The following is an 18,191-nucleotide window of genomic DNA, read 5'->3' on the forward strand; positions in this document are numbered from 1 at the left end:
CACACCTCACGCACACACACCTCACGCACACACACCTCACGCACACACACCTCACACACACACACCTCACACACACACACCTCACACACACACACACACCTCACACACACCTACCACACCTTCACACCTCTCACGCACCCACACACCTCTCACGCACCCACACACCTCTCACGCACCCACACACCTCTCACGCACCCACACACCTCTCACGCACCCACACACCTCTCACGCACCCACACACCTCTCACGCACCCACACACCTCTCACGCACCCACACACCTCTCACGCACCCACACACCTCTCACGCACCCACACACCTCTCACGCACCCACACACCTCTCACGCACCCACACACCTCTCACGCACCCACACACCTCTCACGCACCCACACACCTCTCACGCACACACCTCTCACGCACACACACACACCTCTCACGCACACACACACACCTCTCACGCGCACACACACCTCTCACGCACACACACACACCTCTCACGCACGCACACACACACCTCTCACGCACACACACACACACCTCTCACGCACACACACACACCTCTCACGCACACACACACACACCTCTCACGCACACACACACCTCTCAAGCACACACACACCTCTCACGCACACACCTCTCACGCACACACCTCTCACGCACACACCTCTCACACGCACACACACACACACACACACGCACACACACCTCTCACACACACACACACACACACACCCGCCACACACACACACACACACACCACACACGCCACACACGCCACACACACACACACGCCACACCCGCACACACGCCACACCCGCCAAACGCCATGCCAAGTTAACAAAACAAAACCGAACACCGCGTTTCAGCCGAAACGGCCTTTGTCAAGGAACTTGACAAAGGCCGTTTTGGCTGAAACGTGTAGTTCGGTTTCTTTTATTCACTTGGAATAAAATTATTGACACTGAATTGGTGTATCCTTCCTGCCGGAATGGATCTTTGCATATTCTCGGGGGTGCTGTCAACCTAGGCAGGCACCAACACTTTACGGGCAGGCTATCTGCATTTTGACAGCACTTGGGGATTATCTAGCTATATCTGTCTGTCTAACAATTTAGAGAGAAGCACATTTCCTTATGATCAAAGTCACACAAATAGTTACTATTGCTTCAACACAGTTGATGATCATATATAGATAAAGTATGTGATTATAGATATCACCAAATTACACAATATAATAAAAAACAATACTCTAAGAGAAAACCGTTGTCGACGCGACGTTTCGTTGGAATAGGATTGGTTGCCACGATCATCTTCAGGACAAACTCATGAGTTTAAAAACAGTATTGTTGAATCTATAAACACAAATAGAAACAATGCATGTATAAATATTCAATGAAGGAGGTATTCTACCTTCTTAAAAACTAGACTCTAGAGTTATTACTGCACGTCTCTTTCATATGAAGAGAGATCACAGGTGTAAAAGTGGGAGAAGGAAAAAGAAAGGGCCAACATACCCTAATGCTAATAATAATAATTATTATTATTTATTTTTGTAAAGCGCGTAGTCACCAAGAGGTATCCCAGCGCTGGTAGACCCTATCCTATATATCTATATATATATATATATATATATATATATATATATATATATATATATATATATATATATATATATATATATATATATATATATATATATATATATAAAGCAAAGACTTTCTTGGAGCCATTACACATACTCATAGTCATTCTTTCACACACCAACTATCGTACTGGACAGTTACTTTGAAAGAAAATGTTATTCAGGTATAATCAATTATGTTTGTCTCACATGGATCTTATCGCCACAATTAAATTAATCGCTCGAGGTTATTGCTTCCTGTGCCTCCGATTATCTGAAATATTATGTTATTGATTAACAGACTAGAAGGAAAAACATATTATCCCAGGAAATATCTGGCCACTATGTATGCTCACCCTATGTTTAGGAAGCAACGTAATAATTCCTGTGTCACACAACATGTCTTAGAAATATACTCTTCTTAGGGATTTGTGGTTCAGGGATGAGATTCGTCAATTTCTCCACACCCTCACCTATCATGAGTGTCCACCTCCTTTAAAGGTCCCCAATCTAGGTGGCTATTAAGGACATAAGAGGAGACAAAAACAGAAATGACTTTTTCCTGTTTGGAACTATTTAAGTATTCGGTCTAACTCTCTCAAAAATAAAAGGGAATATATGCTCACCTTTAAATTTAGACAGGTATAGCTAATTCCTGGCCCCACGCTTTACTTCGCGGCGAAATGTTTTACGATTCTGGAATGGATTTTATACATTTCTCCACACAAAAACCTGTCTTTAAAGGCCCCACCTCAATAGGTTCTCATTCTTGGTGGCTATTGACTACACAAATGGAGAAATAAAGGAAATACTTTCTAATGTAAGGCCAAGTTAGTGTTCAATCCAACCAGCTTAAATTATATACATTAGAATATGATTTGAACTGTATGTGTGCATGTCCTCACACTCTGGAATGTGCTATGTTAATCAACATTCTAGAATTGATAGATTGTCGTATTTAATGGCCAAATTGAGGATTGCCACCCCGTTAAATCACTACACAGAGAAAAACATTCTTAATACGGCAAGGTTCAGTCTATTGGGGCACAATTATTAACCTATAAATACGTGTCCTCCCCTGAAATCACAGGTGTATCATAAATAGAACAAAAATTCCCAACTGGAGGATCAAGAAGATAATAAAGGACCTATGGTTTCATAACAAGCTTTAAATGCTAGAGTGTACGTTGAAGGCTACCGTGCCTTCCGAGACGATACCTAAAGAAGTTTGCATGTTGGACATATGCTGGCTTCAGTTTGTGACTTCTACCATTCTAGGCTTCAGTGGCAGACCGTGCTTTTAAAGTCATTCCTCTGGGTGGTGTAAATGTATAATGCAGCCTACATGTGACATTTGGCCTCTGACAAGTCCATTTTCTGTACCATATGACTGTGCCCTTAAAGGGTCAGGTAGGCTAATCAAATTAATCATTGTTGCTATGATCAAGGGGCTAAGAGTGCATGCACTTCAAGTTAAGTTTTTAGAGTCCTAGAATCCCAGGAATTTCGGAAAAATGGGGGAACTATGCAATATAACAATGGATTCTTAAAACTATGCACATCAACCTAATTAAATCCCCCAGTGTTAGAACCGGGAGTCTCTGGTTGGCAAAGGTAAGTACCTTGGCCCAAGTAGGGACCCCTAGTTCCGGTCAGGGCGACGGAATAACCCTCTGAGATAACCCCTGCTCACCCTCTAGGTAGCATGGCGCGAGCAGTCTAGGCTAAACTCGGAGGCAATGTGGATAACATTTGCACTTAACACAGCAACAATCCCCAATCCACCACAAACTGAGACCACACAGGTAAGTATATATAAAATATAACTTTATCTAGTTTCAGCAGGTAAATGAAGCAGTTGAATGATAATCACTTCTTTAGAACACATAGCATTTTAGCTTAAAGGTTGCACTTAATTTCTAGGATGGTACTTGTAAATAGGCAGTTCTGGTCATTCAAAACAATAGTCTCAGGTTCCAAACCAAAAATAGTCTCTAGTCTCTTAAATCAGGCCTAAAAATATGCCCCTGATTTCTATTCCCACCGCTCTCAAGACGAGCAGTAACCACAAGGCCCACGTGTACTTATAACTATGGGCTTCAGGCGCTGATTCCACTCCCTCGCGAGGCCCAGGGACTCTTTCTCGTCCCCGGGGCAGCCTCGCGTCTTCCTGGGACTCAGGCGCACCAAGGAGCACCAGCCGTGCAGATTGCACGCGTCCCCGCCCCGGCCGGTCCCCTTTCCTCTCCCGCCCGCTCTCGACAATCCAACGAGCGGCGGGGGAGGCGGTGAGGCTCACCTGATGGGGGGCGGCTGGCCAGGGGTGCGGGACGCTTCCAGGTCCCTCGGCGGGGTCAGAGCTCTTCCCCGGTCCCGGCGGTGATTACGGCAATTCTTCGGCACCTCCCGCAGCTTCAGCGGAGGCAGCCTATCCTGTCGCGGCCCTCTAGTCGAGCCCCTCTGAGCGCGAGGCCGCCAACCAATGGCAGCGCGGCCTCGCCGATGACGCTCCGCAGGCTCAGCCAATCACGGCACACCACAGCTGATGACGCTGCGCGGGCCAATCCCGTCGCGGCGTTAGTGAGGGGGCTCGGCTCCCTCAGCCAATGGGGTCACGGCGGCTTCGTTCTTCGCCGCGGCAGCTCCTGGACCTCGGAGCAGATTGCGGGGGGGTTTCCTGGCCCCGGGCCGCGGTGGTGATTTGGCGGCAAAGGGTTTTCAAGGGCGCTGGTCTCGACTAGACCCCCCTCTCGACCTTGCCACCACCTGGGAGCAGATTTCACGAGGGGAGGCTCCACAAGCCTCCGACCCTCACGATTAATGTGCCGATGAGCACACCGATCCCGTCCTCAGGCTCCGCAGTCCAGCACCACGCGTCTCGGGTCCCAACAGCACGATTTTTCAGCCGTTTTCTGGGATAGCTTTAGGAACCTTTAGTCCTGGGTTCCCAACAGGAGGCCAGCTCTTCTCAGGCCCTTGGAGATTCAGTTGTAGACACAGCACACAGCAGAGTCTTGGCAGTTTCAAGTAGGCAGGGTCACAGCACACAGCAAAGTCCCTTTCTTCTCCTTAGCTTCCCGTTGGACAGTAGAACAAGTCAGCCCTTAGAGCACACAGCAAGGCAGTCTTCCTTCAGTTCTCTAGCTGTCCTCCTTCCAGCGAAGGTTCCTTCTTGCTTGCAGAATTTCAGAATCTGACTTCTGTAGTCAGGGGTCCCTTCCTTATACCCCTCAATGTCTTTGAAGTCTTTGTGCATGGAGGCCCTGGGTCCAGTCTAAACCAGTTCTGGGGGTTGCGGAGCACTGACTTGTCTCTGGTTTTCTTCTTCCTGTCAGCTTCAGGGCCAGGGGGGTCAGTTGACCACCAGGAGAGAGCTAACGTGGGGGAGGTAGGCAGGCGCAGCTCAGCACTTATCAGGCATTCCTTCCTCCCTCCTCCCAGGCAGGCAGATGTGCCCTTTCATCCCCGGGATGGCTCCGACCCTCTCCTCTGGGGCTCTGCAGCCCCTCCCTGTCACATCCAGACCAGGCAGGCATTCCACAAACCCAGGCACACATAAAGGTTTAGACAAGAGAACAGCCACTTTCTAAAAGTGCTATTCTCCAACACAGGATTTAAAAACACCCTTCACTAAAAGATGTGTCATTAAATTCTGAGTCCAGGGATATCTTTCACTTATGTCCCATCTTGTTCCTAGGGGAAGATAGGCTGGTATCACATGGGCCCAGCCCCCTCCATGTTACTCTATGGAGCAAGATAGCCTTACAGCAGTGAGCACACAAAATGGCTGCAGCCCACTACCAGAGCATATTACCTGCACTAGCACATGCTCTACCTTATCCATACACTGCACCCTGCCCAGGGGGGGTACCTTGAGCCTTCCATAGGGGTGACTGATGTGCACAGACAGGGAAGGGTTAGGCCTAGCCAGTGGGGACACTGGCCAGGCTGACATGGCAGTCACTGACTGCACACAGGCCCTGCGCTGGCAGGCCTGAGTCGCCCTTTTAAAGCTACCCATGTGGGTGGCGCAATCTGCGCTGCAGGCCCACTAGTAGCATTTGTCATCACCAGCCCTGGCACACACAGTGCCCTCTACTAGGGACTTCGTGGTGATACAAATATGCCAATTAGGTATACTCAATCAATATCACAATTTACAGAAGGAGCCCTTACACTCTGACACTGATCAGCAGTGGCAGAGTGTCCAAAGCATCTAAATCAGCAAAAACGAAATCCAGCACAGCATCAAAACACATGAGTCAGAGGCAAAATATGGGGGAAGAATCACGCCAAAAGGTGTCAGGTCTAACATGCAGCCTACGCATCTCTGTGGTCAACGAACTAAGTTTTGAGAATGTAAAAGATTGTGAAACTGCTTGTGGACGTAACCAGGGTCAAGTTTATAAATCTTTTATAATATTTAAAGAAAGCCTCCCAACAGAATAGCAGGTGTATGTATTGGTTTAGCCATTGGCTATTTCTCACAATAAAGGATCATTTACAATATCCAAGGATATAATATAATATACGGATTCTAAACCAACATTCAATTCCCTTTTTAAAATGCTCAATCACAATCTGTGCAGGTAGCCCAGAGGGGTGTCTGTAAGTCAATCCTCTTTGTACAATTTGAGTCCATTCGTCTGGAAAGTGATCGGGTTACAATAAATGAAGCATTAATTACAGTATCTTGATCAATCGTTGTAGAAATAATTTTATTGGACGGCCTTTGTTCCCCATCCCCTCCTCTTTTTGTTAGGTCTCGCTGAGTCAGCGCGCATGCGATGCTCGGAGAGACATTTAGTAGCAGTTTTTGGAACTGCTCCCAAAGCGGCCACCAGCTTGCGCTCATGCGCACAAGCACACACTCTGCTGCGCACGCACCCCTTGCATGCTTTACTGCGTCATTCGCTTTCACAGCGATCGTGATCGCGATGACTTTCTCTTTCACGGCCGCGCGGCGTTACTATTACTGCTGCGCGGCCAATGCTTGTTTTTTTTTTTTTACCTTTCAGTCTCATTAATCCCTCAATTTCTATCACTTTAACATACCAGTGAAATTAGTATACCATGCTATAGGCTTTCAGTCATGTTATTTCTCCATCTGCACGCATTAACACCACTTTAAGATGGCCACTATTTGTCTCTCGGGATAATGAAGGCAGCGCCTTTTTTCACCCTACACTTTCATTAATATGGCGGTAGCTTCGGGTGTCTTCGTTTCACTAGCCTAAACTGCGTTGGAAGCACAACAGGTTGATTTTATAACTGCGGAATGCCATGCATTCGAGCGCCATGAGGTAAAGCCACTTATACCTAGCCTTTGTCTTGCAAACACGCTGTTTTCATAAACGTGTGAGAGTATGCATGAAATCCGGAACTTTGCCTGATCAAACGCTGACAGCGCCAATGAAGGCTTCACAATTTTAAAGCAGACCTCGAGCATGGCATGAACACAGATATCATCACAGCCTTGTATGAATGTGCAACATTTACATTGTTGTAGCTAGGTATGGACATTGATTTATTCACATATAACGCATGAATGTTAACAGTCATCCTGCTAATTCAACGTGTGGCACACGTTATATTAACACTCGGTATATCCATGTGTTCGTTCTGTGCACAACTTTTTTTACCTTGATTAATCACTGCACATTCTCACGGAGGTGGCGTCGTATTCTTTTGAACAGTCCATAGTTTCCTATCAGCATGTCACCATATGGACATTTAAAGACAGAGGGAGACTATTCCACCTTGCATGTAACGCATGATATATTATGGGAACAATATTCCCCTTTTTTGAATTTTGTTGTCTCCCTCGCCCAACCTTGGTTTTGTTTTAGGAAACCCCCCTGACAAAGGGCGGTTATTTGCCCGAAATGCATTGGGGCCTATACACACTTGTTTAATTGATTATGGATTTATCCTTTAACAAAGCAGTTGAAGAACTCCTGAATTCAATGAGATTACATCCATACCGTTTACAATAAACGATGTGCTTGAACACCTGTATTTGAAATTTGGATTTCATGGATTAAATTCGTCTGAATTGGTATCAGGCAGTGCACTCAGAGGGACACTTCCCAACGGGGAGGCGCAACTGAATACATTACACAAGTTAATGTTCATTTATTTTCATTTTAAGTGATTTCCCCATGATCACAGACGTTGATCCGATGACCAGAGTCAAATTTGGTTCTCCAGTTCTGAAGTGGGCAGCTCTGGCCATAGTGCCACATCCTGCTTACCCCTCTCACCTACTCCTTTTCCACTTGGCTTCCTGGCTGCTTTCTGACGCTTCCGCACCTAATGCAATAGGCGAGGACGGCTCTGCTGGCTGCTTTTCACTCGCTCGCCCCCTTGATCCCAATCAGCATCAGTTACATTACCCAAGTTCACAATAATTTAATAAATTTTAATTTAGTGTGATATGCCTAGGAGCACCAGCTACATTACGAATGCTCTGAGACCCCACTGCTGGATGTCCAATAAATGATACTGGAGATTCCCCATGACTGACTCCTCCATTCTTTGGAGACTTCTTCAATTCAGCTTTTACACTAGAACCCTCCTAGCTCTGGTCCTCGATAAGCTTTGGGTTTGTTATCTGGGAAAGTGTCAACCCCTGATATGCCCTCTGTATGCCTCCTGCAGTTATGTTGATGAGCAGTATGGCAAGATGATTAACCGCCTAAACTTCTGACCCCCGTAATCTTTAAAATAAACAGTGGCAATAAAAAAAAAGTTGGAAACGGGCATCAGTAACCGCGTTAAAAAGTTAATGGGAGCTTAAATTTATAAAAAGAAAATACCCTGCAGGAGTGAAGAAAATCCATCAGGAGCTGAAATTAAAGAAGAAAATACTTGTCCCCAGAGCTAAGAAGACCAGCATTGGCATAGCCAATAGGTCTCGCCTTTGGGACCTTATAACTGTTTAACCTTGCAACCGTTAATGTTGTTGCACCAAGGATATTGTGCTGCATAACTAAATACCCCAAAAGCGAGACCTATTGGCTATGCCAATGCTTGTTAATATTTCGAGCCAAAATTTACGATTTCAATCGTGGAATTTTACAGCCATGTGGAAGTCCGTTTCCCTCTGATTGGATACTGTAAATCAATTAAACTGCTTGTACCAATTTTACCTATTTGTTTTCGTTATTTCTGAATACCTAATTTTAGTCAGCCTCTTGGATATCCTGCCAACTCTGATTCTGCCCACTTGGACTGTTTAACTCTTCCTTATATTCTGACGCCACTCCAAACTTGCTACTTCCTTTTGGATCTTCTCTCTTTCTCTGACAATGTTGTATTTTTTGTTCTACAAATACTACCGATAATGTCATTACTCCTTAAGCAAACTTGGACTAATACACGAAAGGCACCCCTACTGAGTGGCTCATTTATAGGAGATTACAGATTTATTTTCAGGAAGGTTAATTCTTCAAGAGATCCTCTTGACTAGTGGATGGGAATCCTGCCTCTGCAATATACGTTTTCATAGCTGTACTCCCCTCATCACTACATTTGCTTCCATACATTTGTTAGTAAAAACTAAGGAAACTGTGCGAGTCATCTATGGCTAACTATATACAAACCTTAATCAATTTTCCGCAGAGATTAACACTATACTGCTTCATGATTAATTTTCAACATCATATTGGTTGTTTTTGTAACAACTATATTTTTGCTCGAAGTCTTCTAATTTCTGTGTTGCTACACACAATATAGATCAGCTGTAGCACATCTCCCTCCATTCTGAATCCAAGCGGCATAATATGCTTTCTCTTCAAATGGGTTTCTTTTTTCTTTCAAGTCTACAAATAAACGTGCATGTATTTTACCTGCCATAATGATCTGCTGATAAGGTTCTCCACTGGTAAAGGTGCGTTATAGACATCGCAAAAGATTCTAGGGTTCTTGCAGTCCTGATACCTCTCATCTCAAACCCTCAAATACTAATACTCACCTTCTGCGATGTATTCTCTTGCTGAAGCTGTTTGGTGCTTCAAATTGGTGTGATCTCCAACGTGATGTAACGTAAATAACAATGGCCCCCTGCTAATTGGTGCGAGTTCCTCTAGGCAGGGTTAACTAGGAGTGCAGACACCAAGGGCAACTCAAATATATTCTAAGACAAGTAACATAACTAGACATATAGGGACAGAAACACCATATTATAAACAAATACAAATGTTAATTTATTAAGAAGATATAATAAATATTGACAATAAGAAAAAAATCACAATCCTACTTCAGTCATAAATACAGTCACTCTGAAATCAAACTATACGATGGAGACAAAAATACATGGACATCAAATTACATGAACAGATTAGTACTCATCAACTGATAATGTCGCGTATATTTTCATATATAATACATATTTCATCCAGAAAACTGATTTATCCCCATGAAATATGGTACAGTCAAATATCAGTCTTTCTCTACGTGCGTTTTGGCACGGAAGTGCCTTCGTCAGAAGAAGCCACATATAACACTTTCCTGGTACCCAAACCAGAACCCAGGGAGATCTCTCAAACAGATTATTAAAGATGAAAGCAATACCTAAATATGAAGCTGGCTACATGAGCCAAAGATCAGTTGCAAATAAATTACAAAGGCAATCGTTTATCTCACATCAGTACTCTGAAACTGAATCTATGACAGTACTTAGTAGTACGTACTTTTAGAGGACATTGATGGCAATTTTATCAAATATTAAATCAAGAAGTACAATATTTAGGGATAGCCATTCAATACAGAACCTAATGCGTTGTATCCAGCAGCCGAACGTTGTCTCAATCAATCAATCAAGGAAGGAATTGTCAAGCACGCTACTCTCGCATGAGGGTCTCAAGGCGCGGGGGGGGGGGAGCAGCTCAGCTCAGTCGAACAGCCAGGTCAGGTGAAGATGTGCAGAGAGGGGGTGCATCCAGGCCTGGGCCGCGATGTAGGAGGAGGCCCATCCACCTGTTCTGGCCCTACAAGTGCGTGACGTTTTGGTGAGGTCGGGGGATCTGAGGTTTCTCTTGGGTATGTGAAAGGAGACTCTCTCGTTGAGGTATTGGGGTCCAGTGTCCTGGAGGCATTTGTAGGCATGGGTGAGTGTCTTGAAGTTTACACTCTACTCGACGGGGAGCCAGTGGAGGTCTTGCAAGTGTTTGGGTGATTTGTTCTTGTTGAGTGATGCCGAGGACGAGTCTGGCTGGCGGTGTTCTGTATGTTCTGGAGTTTGCAGAGCAGAGACTAGTTGATTCCGGCGTAGAGGAGGTTTCCATAGTCCAGTCTGCTGGTTGGGTGCGTTGGTGCCGGTCTTTCTAGATTCGGGGGGATCCATTTGAAGGTCTTGCAAAGGATGCAGAGGGTTTTGAAGCAGGTGAAGGCGACAGCTTTAACCTGTCAGGTCATGGAGAGGGAGGAGTCTAGAACGATGCACAGGTTCTGGGCACAGTCCGTGGGGGTTAGCGGGCTGCAGAGGGCGGTTGGACACCAGGTGTTGTCTCATGCGGTGGGGGAGGTGGGGCGTCCGAGGACGAGGACCTCTGTCTTCTCTGAGTTGAGCTTCAGGCAGCTGCTGCTCATCCAGGATGCAACTTCCTTCATGGAAGCAGAGTCTGGTGGTGACGGGACCCTTGGTGAGGGAGAGGATGAGCTTGGTGCAGTCAGCGTAGGAGACTATGTTGAGTCTGTTCTGTCTGACGATGATGGCGAGAGGGCCATGTAGATGTTGATGAGCGTAGGGCTGAGTGACGATCCTAGTGGTACTCTGCGGTTCATCTCTGTGGGTTCGGAGAAGAATGGTGGCAATCTGAATCTTTAGGTTCTGCCGGTGAGGAAGGAGCGGAGCCATTTGAAGGTGGGTCCATGTCTGCTGGGTCGTGGAGGCTGGCGGTAAGTGTGCGGTGTTGAAGGCTGTGGAGAGGTCGGGTAGAATCAGGGCCATGGTGTGGCCTTGGTCAAGGAGGGTGCGGATGTCGTCTTTGTCGGTGAGTAGAGTGGTCTCGGTGCTGTGGTTGCTGCGGAATTCGGATGGAGTTCTCTTCAATGAATTTTGTTAGTTGGGCGTTCACAGTCTTCTCGGTGATGTTTGCCACGAAGGGGAGGAGGGAGATGGGTCGGTAGTTTTTGAGGTCCGAAGGATCTGCCGTTGGCTTCTTAAGCAGCGTCTTGACTTCTGCACGCTTCCAGTTTTCGGGGCAAAAATGCCAGTTTTGAAGGTGGTGTTGATGGTGCATCATAGTTCCGGTGCGATGGCGGCGGCTATGTGGAAGATGTGTGGAGGGCAGGGGTCTGTGGGTGTCCTGAGTGGATGCCTTTCATGGTTGATTCAGTGTCTTCAGTGGTGGCTAGGGTCCGGGTAGAAATGGTGATTTGGCTGTCGTTGTTGAAGGATGGAGTGGTTTCGGAGTCTGGTGTGCGTTCGTTGAAGCCGTCATAGAGGGACTTAATTTTCCGATGAAAGTAGGAGCTGAGCTTGTTGCAGAGGTCCTGGGAGGAGGTGATGTATCTGGCCTCGCTAGGGGGGTTTGGTGAATTCTTAAATGAGCCTCAAATCGGAGTGACCTCCAACGTTATGTTATGGATATTTTTAGAGCGCATGGCTACCCGAAGGCGTCCCAGCGCTAGTTGAAAGAGAGGCAGGTCACAACAGCTTAGTAGGAGGGGTTTTGAAAAAAACAGTTTTTCAGAAGTTTGTGGAAGGGAAGGAGAATTGGTTCCGATCATAGGTGGAGGGGAAGTGTGTCCCAAAGCTTGGCAGAAGTAAAGCTGAAGGAATGACCACCTCTTCTCATCTTGTTTATTTTAGGGACCGCAGAAAGGTAGATACTGGATGAACAAAGGAGTCTATTAGGATGGTAAGAGAAGATGATGGCTTGGAGAATGGGGGGCCATTCTTCCAGAAGATTTGAGGGCAATACATAGAGACTTGCATTGTATTCTGTCCGCAACCAGGAGCCAGTGCAGGGTTTTCAGAGCAGGCTTTGCAGAGTGCCTGTTAGGAATCATAGAAAGCATCCTTGCTGCACAGTTCTGGAGGACTTGCAGTTTATTTGTGGTAGCCCTAGGAGCTCCTAAATACATAACATTTCCATAGTTGTGACTAGAGAGGATTGAAGCCTGGACCATGAGTCTTCTTGCTGAAAAAGGGAGTAACAGAAGAACTTTACAGAGCATCCGAAGGATGTCATAGCAGGATGCTGCCAGTATAGTTACCTGATGATAAAAAGTGAGGGACTGATCTAGCCACAAACCTAGACTTTTGATCCGATATTTTGGTGTGGGTGGGAAGCCGAGAGAGCTTGGCCAAGCTAGGCCAATGCCAGAAATGGGTGAATTGGCTAACATCATGAGCTCTGTTTTATCTCCGTTTGGTTTGAGGAAGGAGAGTTCCATCCATTTGGTGACTCTCTCCAGGCAGGGGCCTAGACTGGACGACGTGGATCCTGGGTGATTTAGGGCCACTACTAACTCGGTGTCCTCAGCGTGCATAACATTGTCTATCCCGAAGGGGAGGACAATCTGTGCCAGTGGGCTCATGTAGACATTGAACAACGTCGAGCTCAGGTATGAGCCCTGAGGGACGCCGCAGTCAAAGGGGATTTGATCTTATAAATTATCCCTTTCAAATACTTGAAAGCTTCTGTCCTTGAGGAAGGACAGTAGCCAGGTGATGACACTACCTGATAGACCAACATTCCTCAATCTGTGGATCAGGAAGTCGTAGTCAAGTGTCGAAGGCGGCACTGATATCCAACAGGATGATGGCAGTCGATCCTTCTTTGTCTAGGATCATTTTGGCCTTTTCAACCACTGCGAGTAATACAGTTTCAGTCCCGTGTTGGGGCGAAATCCAGTTTGAGACGGGTGGAGTATATTATTGGATTCAAGAGAAGCAGAGATAACGGAGTTAACGTACTTTTCTAGCATTTTGCTGATCCCGGGGAGTAGGGAAATAGGGCGATAATTCCCAAGTGTATCAGGGTCAAGACTGGGTTTCTTCAATAATGCCCTCACCATGGCATGTTTCCAGGGTGGGGGTACTAGTCTAGTTGAAATGGAGGTGTTTCTCAGCTTCAGCAGCACTGGGAAGATGTATCCCCGGCCTTACTAAAAAATTGGCACGGTGCTGGGTCATTGGGAGAGGCAGATTTTACTGAGGAACATATATTCACTAGGGTTTCCATGTCTATCAAGGGAATTCCCCTGAGAAAGTGTTCACCGGACATGGAGTGCTCCGTAAGCCGCTGATTGATGGATGGGCTGGGGGCAGGGGAAAGGAGTTGTAGGTATCCTTGATCTTATTGGAGAAGAACTCTGCAAGTTCGTCACAGCGTGCGTTTGAGCAGTCCAGTGGAACATCCCTGACTGTTAATTTTAGGAGGTGCTTGGCGATCTTAAAAATTCCACGAGGGGCGTGTGAGGCGGAGTTGATTCTTTTCTCATAGTATAGTTATTGTGCCTCCTTCACTTTGGATTGGTACATTTTAATAGAGTCCCTGTAGATCTGTTTGCCTGTTGTATCGTAATTTCTTCTCCATTTCCTCTCAAGTCTTTTACAGATTTGTCTATACTCATGCATTGTAGAGGAGTACCATGGAGAGGGGTTGTTCCTGGTTTTTTAATGGATTAGTTTCTTAGGTATAACAAGGTCAAAGTAAGAGTTGATCCATTGGTAAAATTGGTCTTTCGTGATCGTGGGGCAGGGATCTAGGGTAGGTGTGTAATTTATCAGAGCTGCATTCCTGGAGTACAACTGAAGGTTGGACCAGGAGCGTTTCCAGCTACTGGTCGTGCCAGTATTAAGGGGGGTTTGGTAGATCACAAGAGAAGGGGACCAGGAAGTGGTCAGACCATGGTACTGGGACTGGGTCTCCGACTGAAAGTTCATTGCAGTTGGAGAAAATTGGATCTAGAAGATGTCCTTTTTCGTAAGTGGGGCTTGTAATATTTTGCTTTATCCAAAGAGCCAAAAGATTTTGGGTCTGCTCTGGCGCTGCTGGGTCTGAGGGGTCATCGAAATTCAAATTTAGATCCCCTAGCATAGTAAAGTTAGAAGGGGAGCTTGCCAAGTTAGCCACAGCTTCTGGCAGAATTTTAAAACGTTGTCCATGGGGATCAGGGGGCTGTATATAAGGTTGCCTGAGCAGGTATATGTTGAAGAAAGTAAGATTGAGAAGAAGTTCTCACAGTCGGGAAGGATAATGCAGCATTTAAAACCTTCTTTTAGAATAATGGCAATGCCTCCTCCCCTGTTCCCGATCTTTCCTCTAGATATAGTAACCCGGTAGTAGACATTGGACTAGGTCAGTTTCTGACTCAGCATTGAGCCAGGTTTCTGTGAGAAATAGCACGTCAGGGCATTCCTCTTGGAGCAAGTTAGAAATTTGTATGGCGTGCTTGGATAAGGATCTGCAGTTAATAGACATCATTTTGTGGACTGAGGAGGAGGCAGGGACCCGGCGGGGTTTAGGTGGAGGAGGTAAAGTGTAAGAACATTGAGGACAAGTCAAAATGTCCATGAGTGGACAAATGGAGTGAAGGCAATTCTTACTGGGAGATGTCCTCAATCTCATGAGTAACTCTGGGGAGTATATGTGGCGGTAAGGACTGAAACCGGCAGGGGAGGTGCCCCCTGGCCCCGGCCGGATGCAGACGGGCTTGCCTTTGGCGTGGCCGCTGTGCGACAGCGCCATCGGTTAAGTTTATTCCCGGAATCCCTAATGGGAGTAGGAGGAAGACTAGAGCATCTCACCTCTAAAATGGCCGCCGTATAGTGCACCAAAATAAGAGGGAAAACCCCACTTCCTGGAAGGAAAGAAAGAACTCCCTCCACTCAGACCGCAGCCTAGCTGCTGCGTTGCACCGAGGAGCGGAGCCGCAGGGGACCGATGAGAGAGGTGAACAGGTTAAAGTGCATGTGGCAGGGAAAAAACAGATACAATTTAAACAAATCTAAAAGTTACTCACAGTAATTGTTTTTAAAAAAAGGAGGGTAAAAACAAGTTTTGAGCGCGTTAAAAATCGGAGCGAATGACACCAGCAGCACTGTGTGCACTACCTTCTCTGAGCTTATTCTGAGCGCGTCAGCGCCAGGATGAGTTTATACCCGGAATCCCTAATGGTAGTCGGAGGAAGACTAGAGAGTCTCACCTCTAAAATGGCCGCCGTATAGTGGCCCAAAGGAAGTGGGAAAAACCACGTGACAGTCATAGCTCCTTCTCTGATCAAGATTCGATAGCTGAGGTTTTTCTACTATTTGATTGCTGATTGTATTGAGTATTATGAAAACAATTGTTGCACGTTGCAGACATTAAAGCATCAGCAACACTAAACCCTCATGGAAACAAATGTGTCCTCTTCAATATCTTATTGATTACAGTTAACTAGCGTTGTAAATAAAAAAACATAATCTTGGACAGTAGGTACACCTAATGCCTGTCTAAGACACTTGACACTTTCTATGAAAGATGTGGAGTCTGAAAATGGGCATAGAATAGAAATTGTACAAATGAGGGAAAACAGAAAAGCTATAATGGATGGCCTAGCAGTGTTAAGTAACTGTATACCAAATCAAAAAAAATAACGCAGCTACACATCACAGCATCTCCAGGCAAGATAGTTTACATTTCACTAGGCCCTACATTGAACAGTGATGTTCCTTTAACCCTCTGAGAGAGAAAAAGTGATGAAGATGTAAAGGCCTGTTTTGGTGATTAAAACCGGGTCTACATAGGTGTAGGTGAAGAAGTTATTTTAAGCTGTTTCAACTGCTGCTTTCTCTCTCAGGACATTGAAGACTTGGATCATTATGACATGAAGGAAGAAGAACCCGTGGATGGCAAAAAGTCTGAAGATGAAGGCATTGAGAAGGAAAATCTTGCAATATTAGAAAAAATAAGAAAAAATCAAAGGCAAGACCACCTAAATGTAAGTTTTGTAATCAACCCAATGGAAGTTATTTAAAGTAATTGAAACATAAGACTTCAATATCAGTTTAGCAATGTTCCGAGTTAATAATTGGTAACTTGAACCTGGCTTAACTTGCACAAACAACCCACTCCATTGGGATCAAATAAATCTTCAATGTTATATTTCTAGTTTTGAGTTTTATGTATAATGACATGTACACCATTGATATGGATTTGGCATAACCAACAAGTTGGATTTAGCATTTACATTACTGTGTCCAGTACAGACAGATGTTGTGATCATTTGTAAACTGTATGTGGTGTTAAATACTAACTACCCAACAAAACTCTACAATCCTGCTGATTATGATGCATAAAGCCAATCAGTCTCCTTGGCCACTGAGGCTTTTCCACCCCCAGTACTGAACCTTTTAGGGGTCGTTTGGGCTCAGGTCTCCCTAACTTTTTTCCACATAAAGCATCCACGCCAAATGTAAGCTCTTTTTTTTCCCCAACATGGGGATTACATTTTGAGTTTTTGAAGTAAAAGTAGGAAATTTTATTTTTTCTTCATTAAAATGGAATCATTTAGACGTTTGCTGTGCTAAAGTCACCATCTTCCCAACTTCCATGAACGTGCAAAGGAGAATCGGAAAAAATTATGTTCGAGGCATATTAGCTGCAGATTACACACTGTTGCATAGACAGCTATAGAGTGTTGGGCCCGAATGTTTGCACTTGTTTTTGTCCTGAAAAGTTCTTTGGAAGTCACGAGATAAGTGACTCCTCCTTTGGATCACATTGCGCAAGGGCATCGACTCCATCCTCAGATAGTTTTTTCCGCCATCTGGCTTGGATGTGTTTCCTGCGCTCTGTGGAACCGATTATACTTTCGGCGTGCAATCCTTCACCCGTTTCAACGGTATTGTCTCGAACGCGTTCCCCTATCGACGCAAGTCAACAACTTCACCGTCTTCGATTCCGGGCGTCGACCAATGCCTTCGGGCCTACCTAGGCCTTATCTTCTAGCTCATGAAAAGGATGCCAATTAAGAAGTTTCCTCAATGTGGGTCGAAGTTTCCCCACACCGATTTCCATGAGGTGTGCAACCTTTGCCTCTCACCGGAGCACAAGACCAGGGACTGTTCAGCTTGTGTCTCCTTCCGCTCCAAAAAGACAATTTGGGACCGACGAGCTCGACGAACCATGGCTCGCTCGTCATCTTCGATCCCAGATGACATCTTTCAAGAGGGCGTCGACGTCCAAGAACAGGAGCGGACCAAAGAAGGCGTCAGCGACTCAGACGAGTACACACGTCAACACCCTCTAAAAAGGCTTCAGTCACACCTTCGCCTTCGGGCCCGGGTGCACACCGAGAGACTGCTTCTTATGGCCCGCCTTCTAGCTCGGTAAAGAAGCCTACTAAGCCTTCAGGCGACTCAGGCTCGAATCAGCCTACCCCCAGTGCCGACACACACCTACCGGCACCGAAAAAGAAGCCGTCCTCTACCTCATCCACGCCGACCGCTGCTTCAACATCCAAGCACTCAGCGCCGAAGACTTGCACCGGCTCCTCGACACCGAAGACACACTCTGAGACTAGCAAAAAACTGCCACCAAAGGGCCCTAACTCCCATGCCTCGGAGCCGAAAA

General features: G+C 45.9%; 1 protein-coding gene across 2 annotated transcripts in view; it reads left to right on the forward strand.

Annotated features, from left to right (window-relative positions):
* The window catches only part of UBE2Q2 (ubiquitin conjugating enzyme E2 Q2), a 758,043-nt gene that overhangs the window by 389,133 nt on the left and 350,719 nt on the right, over nt 1-18,191 (forward strand). For both annotated transcript variants that reach the window (XM_078685153.1, XM_078685152.1), the window contains exon 5: nt 16,417-16,557. In XM_078685153.1, coding sequence (XP_078541279.1) covers nt 16,417-16,557 — 141 coding nt within the window. The remainder of the gene's footprint in view (nt 1-16,416; nt 16,558-18,191) is intronic.

The sequence above is a fragment of the Lissotriton helveticus genome, chromosome 3_2 (assembly GCF_964261635.1).
Source record: "Lissotriton helveticus chromosome 3_2, aLisHel1.1, whole genome shotgun sequence".
NCBI lineage: Eukaryota > Metazoa > Chordata > Amphibia > Caudata > Salamandridae > Lissotriton > Lissotriton helveticus.